The sequence below is a fragment of the Dunckerocampus dactyliophorus genome, chromosome 4 (assembly GCF_027744805.1).
Source record: "Dunckerocampus dactyliophorus isolate RoL2022-P2 chromosome 4, RoL_Ddac_1.1, whole genome shotgun sequence".
NCBI classification, from domain to species: domain Eukaryota; kingdom Metazoa; phylum Chordata; class Actinopteri; order Syngnathiformes; family Syngnathidae; genus Dunckerocampus; species Dunckerocampus dactyliophorus.
In genome coordinates this window covers 7,665,525-7,676,433 of record NC_072822.1, presented here as the reverse complement: position 1 = coordinate 7,676,433, position 10,909 = coordinate 7,665,525, and the positions used below count along the sequence as shown (strand labels likewise).

Genomic DNA, 10,909 nt, shown 5'->3' with positions numbered 1-10,909 from the left:
CTTGAGCTATTAAGAGCTATTTTATGTCATCCATTATATGTTCAAGTGAATAAGCGGTGTGGGGCATCCAGTCAAACATTGCACAGGATTTGCTGCAAATAATACAAGCAAGTGACATGCAGATAAAGCTAATGTCAAAAGTCCTCAGCAAAGAACAGTGCTTGTATCTCTATTTAAGTTCCTGTGCATGTGTATGACTGCTTGCTAGAGCCATAATGCCGCTAATAATTAACTCAACTCCACATTAGGGGCATTTATTAACATGACCAGGGCTCTGGTTGTTCAAAAACCGAAAAAAGCAGGATGTTGTTTTGCTGATAATGTACGCTTTTTGAGGCGTGTTTCCCTGCATATAAATGTGTTTTTACACTCACTATAATAATACAGAAATAGGTTGTCATTAGTTTAGCTTCTAGTTAAAGTAGCAATAGGTAATGATTTTCCGCTAAATAGCTTGAAAATGACTTTGACAGTACCGTGGCTTTGTAGTCGCCATGGCAACCTCAGACCTTCTGCTTTAGTGGCATATAATGTTGCTGGACCAGCCAATGCTAATTTTAACATTTTTTTTCAAGACATGTTGTTGTAAGACATACAAGTACTGTTAGTCGTTAGCTTCTTTAGCATCACATCACATCTCTTCCATTTACTGTGTGATTCTGTGGTGTACATGACACGTTAACCAAACCTGCTGACTAAAACCCCTGACAAGGGAGTCAAAATGTAAAGGTTTAGGTGCACTCAAAACTTGCTTAATATTTGGCCGAGTGGTTAGCATGTTGGCCACACAGTCAGGAGATCTGGAAGACTTGGGTTCGAATCTCCGCTTGGAGTTTGCATGTGTGGGTTTTCTCCGGGTACTCCGGTTTCCTCCCACATCCCACAACACTCACAAGCGACTCTTGTTGTACCTATTGTCCATAGGTATGAATGTGAGAGTGAATGGTTGTTTGTCTACTGTATATCTGCTCTGCAGATTGGCTGGCGACCAGTCCAGGGTGTACCCCGCCTCTCGCCCGAAGTCAGCTGGGATAGGCTCCAGCATACCCCCGCGACCCTAATGAGAATAAGCGGCATAGAAAATGAATGGATGTTAAGTTAATGTAAAATAGTGTCACTCACCAAAATATATGTCAGTGATAACAATCGTGGTGATTTGGACACCACATGATTTTTAGATATCAATACAAAATTTTATTCACGTGGAGTAATTTGGCCTGCAACTGTAGCTTAGCAGCTGGTGTGTGTTAGAAACAAAACAGAAGGCGTTCAAAGTATTAAGTATTGTGTCCCCCCTCCCAAATATAAGACCAAACATCATCCAATATCAATTTCAATCACTATATAAACATGCAATTTTCATTTCACCAACAGTAATAATGTGAAAATATACAGAGAAAACAAGATCCTTGTAAACATCTGTGCAGGTTTGGAGAACGTGTCATATACATGTAAAATTGACATAAAAAATTGGTAGAAATTGAAATTTGTACCTACCACACTTCACGTCTTTTTCCCGCTTCTTCCTGAAAACGATATTTGAATTAAAGATGTGAATACTAGCACTCATTATGTATCGTGAGGTCAGTCCTACCTGAAATCTGGTTATCAGGGTTCCCCACAAGCTCGTTTTTTTTTTTGGAAGGGCTGCATTGGTTCTTCGAAAACTATCGTGATTAAATGATGACATGAGATTACAGTGGTGTAAAGTAATCAGGGGAGTCATTGCATTTTGCTTTTAGAAGCAATACATGCAGCGCTGCTCCTTCATGTTAGGGTGGCTGGGGGAAAACATTACATCAGAACTAAATGTGGATCAGTTATGAACCCCCCCAAATACAGAAAAGAAACTTATCGTATTGAAAGGTCATGAGTAATGCCGGAAACCCAAACAACATAAAGGCATGGTAAGTTGCAGACAAGTGCGCTTAAAAAAAAATTGAAAATGGAATAAATGAAGGTCTTTGTATGACAACTTAGATTACAAACAAATCATATTAAATTTTTTCCAATGTGCACACAAACTGAATGAGACACTAAATCCAATTCCCAATTATAACCTCAAGCTTGTCTAATTCATTTCTATATTGAATAAACGTGCAATAAGCCCCTGTCAGGACAAATGCTATGCTCATCTCCCTGCAAACAAATAAGACAGACAAAAATAAACATTATTGCTAATCAGTTTAAAAAGGGAGTAGATGAAGCAGTTGACCTTGGTGAGAAATAAAATATGCAGTGGCCACGATGTGGTCAGCTAGACCTCAACACTTTTGTGACATGACTATAACATTCAGCAAAAAAAAAAAAAAAAAGAACATGATGTACAGTACAAAAGTGTTGATAAGAAAGTGCTGGCTCCGTGGTTAATATGTCTAACCAGCTGGAATATCAGCTGGCAATACAATTTCCTGGTGTAGTGAATGTCTCACAGCAGCACACAGGGGCCTGTATCCAAGCCCATAAAAACATCCATTTTCTCCTATTTATTTAACTTTCACAAAGTCTCCTATATCTCCGCCCAGGCCCAGGGTTGCAAATGATGCAACACTCGTTTTTCGAGACAGTACTGTGCAAAAGTCTTAGGACAACATGACATATTATTTCTGGGTCTTGACATTTGAATACATCCAGGTGAATACAAAAGGAATTCTGAATTCTAAATAACACAACCTAAGATGCGTTGTTGTTTTTCCCACATGGGATTTGTTATCTTTTACATCTAAACAGTTAGGGATTCTCTGTCACCAAGTGAAGCGCTTCATGTTTTATACGGGTAGGATCGTCTTTCTGGCTTCATGCATTTTATCAACACCATATAATGTGCTCACCTCTCATCAATGGTCTCCCTATGCAAGCAAATAATTCCCTTTCTGCAGATTAGTTATCAGGAAATTCTTCCGTGCAATTCCCCTTTCTTTACCCCTGTGAGAAAACTCCCCAGCACACAGGAAAAGCAATGGGAGGATGTGATCCCAACAGTCTCCTTTTTTTGTCCTACTTATGAAAAAGAGGTTACACAATTGACGCCACTAATTACATTTTCTTTTAATTTTAGCCCACAAGAAATGTTAAAAAAAAACATATGCATATTATTAATACAACTTATTGCGCTTCCTGTAGGTCTGCTCTGGCAATCAGACGCTGCCGATTCTCCTCCTCGGCCTTACTCCTCATCTCCTGCTCCCTCTGGATCAGCTGCCTCCTGTCAGCCTCCCAGGCCAGCAGCATACTCTCGTACTGATCTAGGTCCGGTCTCTCGGCGGAGGGCAACTGCTGCTTGGCCAGACTGGTCACCAGAGACCGGAAGTTGGCCTCAGAGTCGATTTTTCCCTGAGCTTCCAGCTGACCGATCAAATCCTAGAGAGAAAATAAGCAAGGTGAGGCTGGGAACATTTAAAATATGAATGGAAGCTAAGTCACAGTTTATTCTACATGGACACCCACCCCCTACAAATGCATCCATTTTGCCTGTCAGATAAATGCCTTCTTGTATCACATCAGAGGACTAAAGGACATACAGTGGTGTGAAAAAGTATTTCCCCCTTCCTGATTTCTTATTTTTTTGCATGTTTGTCACACTTAAATGTTTTGGATCAGGAAGAAATCAGAAAGAGGGCAAACACTTTTACAAACCACTGTATGTTGCATTCAACAGCTGTGACTGTAGGCAAACTTCTGATGTAATTTTTTATTATCTCCATGACATGGCAGTAGCTGCACTGAAGTACCCTAAGTGGTCAGCATCAAGCATTTTTAGTTACCTCTGCATGTTAGTTGGTACACTTGCTGTACTGTTGTTTACAATGCATCAGGGATGTTTCTCCTTACCACTATTAAAACAATGGCTCTATTGCTGCTGTGTTGTGCGATATACATGTTGATAAATGACCATATGGTCAAAGAAAGCAACATTTTCCTTTCATTTTCTCATGCACTCCAAATTATTATTCATGTAAAATAAATTAGGTTGTTTAAATATCTGAAATAACAGCTGCTCCAATTAATACAGTCTTTGCAGTTGACATAAATACTAGATATAGTTTCATTTGTAGCTTATGTAACCGACCTGACTCCACGGTGTTTGTAACGTAATAGTGCTTTACTTACCCACTTAATGCTACACTGTTTAATTGTGACAATTCTTCCTCATTACATTCCCACCTTGAATCTGCTCTCATATTTGGACAGTCTTTCTCTTTCCGCCTGATCATCTTCATCGACTGTTTCCAGTTTCTGCTCTTCCTCCTTGTCCGACTCCTCTCCAGACGAGTCAGAGGACACTGAAGACAGTTGCTGCAGCACCTCACTCACAAAATGCAACTACAAAAGGAAAGAAATATCACATTTATCACCATAGACACAACTGTAATAAAATCCTGTTAGCTGTGTGGTATATTCGCCAGCTGACCTCTGCTTCTTAATGAAGGCAATGGGATCTAAGTGTGACCGGAGGCACAAGGACATTCCGGATGCAATATGGCCCGTGTGTCCTGGGGTGCTAGATTATTGTCTGTCACAGTGTATTTGGCCTATTGTGGCGGGGATGCTCACAGACACTGCCGGTCGCTTGCGGCTCTCTCAATATCTCATTAGAAAAAGGCTGAATTATCAAACAGGATTAAGGAGGCGCCTCATCCGACTGTGTATGTATGACGTTTGTTAAATGACAATGTGACAGCATGTGTGTGTCTGCAGATGAAGATCATCTGTATCAAGTCCTCCAAAAGATGAGGATGCTGTTAGGGAAGGCTGCACAATGATTTGCTGATAAGATCCATGGGAGGGAACCAGGGGGCATCCAGGCGCTTTCAGGTGTTGACCTTTAACTGAATTTCACCCTGAATAGCACTTTCTAACTCATTTGTATAATACGCGGCTTGTAAAAAGGCAAACAGAAGCCCTGATGTTGCGATGATGAGCCCAGATCACGTACAGTATCTCACCAAAGTGAGGACAGCCTCAATATTTCCGTAAACATTTTTATTACAGTATGTCTTCAAGGGACTGGCTAACTCACATAGACAAACGCGGTTGTTGAGATAACTGAAATCAAAACCAAAACCGTTGCTTGCACATTTGCTTGTGACTTTTACCAGACATAAGGAGAATGAGCCATAATAAAGGTAATTTTTGCTGTATATCGGAGTGTCAGCATTAACAGTTCCAGCTTGTAGTTGAACAATGCCAGCTCACTTTTGTCTTATGTCCTTGTCTTTGTCTATTAATGTCAGGGCTGTCCAGCTGTATATTAAGAATTAAAAAAAACTTTATAGACAATTTTTTTTTTCTTCATAGTTACATTATGTCGTTTTGCTCAATTTTACCACTTTTTTGTTTATTTTATTTCTCCAATGAGCCACATTCCACAGATGAGCCCTGCCACACACTTTGGACACCGATGCATGTTTCGTCAGCAAGGGAAGGTGTTGCCAGGCAAGTGTGTCAGGTTGGGTTGCATTATGGAGGGATTTATGCATTGCACGTTGGTATGAAGGTAGCGTTCTACTCCAGTTCGCCTTTGTTGACCGTTTGTGTTCAATTACTAAATAAATGCATGACAAAAGAAACATTCCTGTCTTTCACTTTTAATGTGCACACTTACTCGCTAAATATAGTGACCATGTCGCTAAATTGTCAACACGGATCTCTTCTACGTATGAGGTGTGTTATGAAGATGGTGCTCAGCAAAGCCAAGCGTAAATAGAACAACTCGGTGATTAAGGGTGCAGACAAGTCTGAACATTTGCATGTTTGAGCTGACAAATTTTAAGTAACTTTGACCAATGTAAAATTTCTACAGCTTCTGCTTGGAAATAAACACGTGCCGCAGCTGTTCAACTCCGATGAAAAAAAAAACATGTCACTCGCTGACACTGGTAACAACGAGGTAGGTTGGATTGCACGGTGTGTGCAAAGTACTTAATGTGCGGTTCCCGTAATGCTTCAAGCACTGCCACTTCCATATTACTGTATTATCATTCACAGTAACAATGCCATAGTTCACAGTCCGATTGGCTTCTGGCAGCCCTGTTCTCGCAAGACAGCCTTTCTCCAAACAAGAAATCTCGCTAAAAATCTTGTGCCACCCCTATTATTTTATACTCTTATCGAACAGAGCTGCTGCAGTAATTTTTTTTGTATGCCTTGACTACAATGACAAAAATAACCTTCTTACATGTGCAAACCTTTTTTCCAGTGGCCAATAAGAAATAGATGGGTGCATTTTGTTAGCTGCTGTGATAGAATCCATTTTTCATAGAAATTACACCTTTGGGTTTCAAATGTTATGTTGACAAAAACAGTCAACCATGTATGTCGATTTAAGCGGGTTTATGTGGGCACTTTTTGGTAATAAGAACACGGTAGACCAGAATTTGATGAGCCGGGAATGACTTAAGCGTGCTCCACTGTCTCAAGATAATTGCGTCTTGTCTGCAGTCAAGCATGGTGGTTGCATTGTCTGGGGATGCATGAGTACTGCAAGCACTGGGGAACTGTGGTTCATTATTTACCGAGTCTTTGGGCAGTTTGACATCACCGGGCGATGCGATGACGTTCTCCATGACAGCCAGTGCTCGGCCCAGATATCCTCGTGTCCAGAGAAGAGGCATGCCCTTGAACACAGCGTGGATGCCGTTCTGCATCTCCACTTTGCCTAAAAGAAAACAGAACAGCTAACTAATCACTGAATCCAGTCAGCAGAAAACAAAAAAGCGTGCACTTTACTGTCCATGCGCACCCAGCAGAGTGTTTCCCAGTAGCTGAGCAGTGAGACCGACGCTGTTGTCTTGTTTGAAGCCACAGATGAGTAGCGATGCTCCCAATGCTCTCTCCTCTGACATCTTAGTGCACACGTCAGGCACATGACTAAAATACAACTGACTTTTTTTTTTTTTTTTCCCCCTATAACAACACCTCCCCATCTTGTGTTTCACTTACAGTCAATTGGTGTGCGGTTGCTAGGTAATTGCCAAGCACATACAGCGACAGGATCTGGGTGGAGGAAAGGTCAAAAGACTCCTGGAGCATCACCTCTTCCACCACGGAGAATGCACCTAAACAACAGCCACACTGTGTGTTATTCATTTAAAAAGGACAGTACAGTCATCCCTCGCCACACTGCGGTTTCACTCGATCATGGTTTTTCCAAAATACAGTAATCAATCAATTATACTGTTTTGTGGTGGAATATGACCTATTTTAATTCAAAACATAAGCAAATTTAAGCGAATGTTACATATTTTTGCCTAAATTAAGCATTTAAGCATAAAAATGGCTAACACAAGCAAAATACAAATATAAGACATTCAAAGGTTTGTTTGAGACAGACCAACTCCATATTTTCTTTACTTTGCATTTCCTGGAAGCACACTGACCCAATAATTCTGTTTATGTTGTGTATTTGGCCATATTGTTTAATTGACTCATGAAAAAGGCGTACTTTTTAGGTCCTCATCCTTCAGGTAAGAATCTATAAGCAGGTTAAAGGTGAAATTATCTGGAAAGATTCCATACTGGACCTACAAGAAAGACACAACATTATTTATTCACTTTGGTACAATACTCCACTCAGTCACCTTAATATGAATTCAAATGTAATACACACGAGACACATTTATCATAGCAATTATACTAGACACTGATAAGAGGTATTTCATGTAATAATAAGTCTACTACTACTTGTAGTTGTAGCTTGCAATGGTGTACAACTGCACTGCATCAAAAGAATCTCTATTTTCTCTTAAAAAAGTGGAACAAAATACCCTTTGTACCTTGTTTTTAAGTGTGTGCAGGGCCTTATCTCTGGCGCCATATTTAAGACACTGTCTGATCCAGCTGTGAATGGTCCAGTCTCGAAGGTACCAACAATTTGGACTGTGACGAAACCTGGAAAACGACAAAAGGTGTTTTTTTTTTTTTTTTTTTTTAATTATTGTGAGAAGCAGAAGCAGATGGACTAGCCTGTCACCAACTGATACACTAACATTCACATCCAGCTCAGATAAACAGCTGAATGTACTTATTAGGGGTGGTCGTCAGTAATTAGTTACTTAAGCCTCAATGGCCACCAAAAGGTAAAAAGGGGAATGATAGTGAAACGTTTCTAAATGTCCTAATCACAACACTGGAAGCAGATTCCACTGTAAGGACTAAACAGGATAAGTCTGGAGTTGCGCATAACAAAGAAAAGCATGTCTGTGTCGAGTGTAAACCAAAACAGACAAAGCAAGCAAACTGACAAAACATTACAGAGAATTGAAAAAAAAAAAACAACAGCAAGACACAAACAGCAGCTGTGAGCTTGACAAAAGTCGACTTGTCTTACTTGTAAAGGTAGTACTCTGCTTGGTCAACCTCCTCGCGGCATGATATGTTGTCTACAAACTAGAAAACACACAAAGAATTAAGACAATGAACGCCAAACAAATAATAAAATCAATACGAGGTACATAAGTGTTAAAAAAAAAACAACTCACCTGTGACATCGTCAGAGAGCTGACTGGAAGATTCCTGCCATATACTCTGTCCATATTATTGGCCAGGACAGCTATTAGTTAGTTGTTGTTTTTTTTGAGGAAACGACAAAAACAATCATATTGAATGCTGAAGTTTGAAACTCAATAAATAATGTTAAAAAAATAATATCTAAAACAGAGTTCTCTAACTTTCATCACTTTAAAAGGCAGCGCCACAAAACAGAAAATGAGCTAAGAGGGGGGCTATATGTTTTATTTATATCGTTTAAAAACTTGATTTATGAAGCGGCTATGAACTGTACACTGTGTGGTTATTGTCTTTATGCTGTTTTGTGGTAATGTGTCATTAAATAGAGGTGAGTTACTCAAAATCAGGTGGCGATCTACCTGTTGGAGACCCCTGCTCTAAAGTGACAGAAACAACGTATGTAGAGCTTTATTGCCCACTTGTGGTCATCACAAATATTGCACCATCAAATAATTAACCAAAAGGAGAGGTTAACTGAGGTTCACCACCTTTCTCCATTTAAATCACATTATAGTGTTTATATCAGGGGTCACCAACGTGGTGCCCGCGCGCACCAGGTAGCCCCCCACGACCACATGAGGTGCCCGCAAGCCTGCTTTTCATTCAGGTTCAGTTAATAATGTGAGAACACTAGAGAGAAAAGTATTCTGAAACATAAAATGTGAGTTGTGGATGCCAGCATTTTGTGAATGTTTTGGTAAAAAAAAAAAGCATATTTGATCTGTTTGGGTTGAAATAAGGTATGAAAATCATTTCTACAAAAACGAGTAGCTCGTGGCCATTTTCATTTTCTAAAAGTAGCTCTCGCAAGAAAAAACGTTGGTGACGCCTGGTTTATATATATCACAAAAAAATACATGCAAACACAAACTACAACAATATTTAATTCTTAGGGGTTTATTTTCAGCAGCAATTATGGCAATGTCGTTGGATGACAACATTCCGCTATCATAACACCTCCCTTACTACTTAGACCATAAAGTACATACGTGGATATATAGGATCAAGCTGTATTATATATGATAATATATGAATAGGAGCATTTCTGTTTACAATCTCACCCAAATTCTGAGGGTTCTTCTCTCTTGCCTCCCACGCTTTAGTGTCTGAATACGCTGTTGAAAGTAACCATCTTCTTGCTGCAAACAAATGTAGATATTACAAACCATATAGAGTGTTGCAAATTTCACGTTGGTGCCTATTTCACGATATATACGATAATTAGAGCATAGTCGTGACAAAGTGTAACGATGCTAGCTGTGGCGAGCCGACAAGGGAAGCTGACATTCTGCTCTTCTTGCCTCCAACATTAAAACCATTCAAAAACTGCGACAGTCACATTAATGTAAGATGTATAGATTAAACAGGGCGTCCATTAAAGCTACTTAGACGTGAACTTACCCGGAAAAGAGGGTGATAGATGTTTAACTTTGACAGTAGCAGTCAGGCAGCGTTTAAACATGGGGGCGGCCATCTTTGGACGACACTACTTCTCATTCTGAGTAGGGGTGCAAGCTACTTCCGGTTTAAACCAAAATCCATTTGTCTTTAAATATATTACATTACATTTATTCTTGTATTATTCCTATACGTATTATTCTTGCACAAACTTATTTAACATGGACAATATAAAGCAGTCGGATAACAGTCCCCGTAGGTATGCTATTTAACAAACATACATATTACAGTACATATGTCAGGATTTGTGAGTTCTGCCTAACATAAAAAAAAAACAATTCTGGTAAATTGTCATATTTAATAAGCATTGTTCTCCTCAGTAGAGCCATCAAAATGACAATAGAGGGCGCTGTGTACGTAAAGAAGATGCAGTTTGTAGTCACGCTGTTATTTGAATGGCAACCTGGTCATGTGACGTTTTATACAACCGTTGAGAACGGAGCCTATTGCCTCATAGTTTTATACCTGTCATATTTTTCTCAGATTTAGACATTTAGCATAGCAGGTTTGTGAGCCTCGTGTGGCCCTCTGCTATAAATACACAACGCAGTCCTTGGCTGGGTGTCAGTGGCAGTGACAGGTTGAGGCAGGGGTGGGGCACTTTAGTTTAAACAAAACGTGGAAGACTTTTAGCACTCTCCCGTTGTAAGTGGCAAAACAGGAAGCCTTTACCTGCATAGCACGCAAGTAAAAGGAAAGAAATGCTTAATGGATGAAGGCGCACAATGTAAACATTGTCACGCGAGTACATTTCTTTTGCTCGTGTACATGATCAACTTGTTAATGGATGAGGCAAAGGCTGAATTTCTGACATTAAATTGTATTTGATCAACAATAGTACATACATTATAATGCAATAGGGCAGAGCTATTCAACTAAATTGTTCTGGGGGCCACATTTACAGAAAGCTAAGGACCCGGGAGGCCAGACTTCTTTCACTATT

At 39.8% G+C, this 10,909-nt stretch overlaps 1 protein-coding gene across 2 annotated transcripts; it reads right to left on the bottom strand.

Moving 5' to 3' along the window:
* Positions 1–1,497: 1,497 nt before the first annotated feature.
* On the bottom strand, positions 1,498–10,001 carry mrps27 (mitochondrial ribosomal protein S27). 2 transcript variants are annotated; one of them, XR_008570059.1, is made up of 12 exons: positions 9,910–10,001; positions 9,570–9,647; positions 8,481–8,551; positions 8,330–8,388; positions 7,776–7,890; positions 7,445–7,523; positions 6,943–7,058; positions 6,743–6,845; positions 6,516–6,658; positions 4,165–4,323; positions 1,595–3,360; positions 1,498–1,526 (listed from the first exon to the last, which is right to left on the bottom strand). XR_008570059.1 is itself a non-coding variant. In XM_054773468.1 (11 exons), the coding sequence occupies exons 1-11, from the start codon at positions 9,980–9,982 to the stop codon at positions 3,106–3,108; spliced, it is 1,251 nt and encodes a 416-aa protein (XP_054629443.1). In that variant the 5' UTR covers positions 9,983–10,001; the 3' UTR covers positions 1,590–3,105. The 2 variants fall into 2 exon arrangements, 1 of the variants encoding a protein (XP_054629443.1); XM_054773468.1 differs by lacking the exon at positions 1,498–1,526 and having other exon boundaries at positions 1,590–3,360.
* Positions 10,002–10,909: the final 908 nt, after the last annotated feature.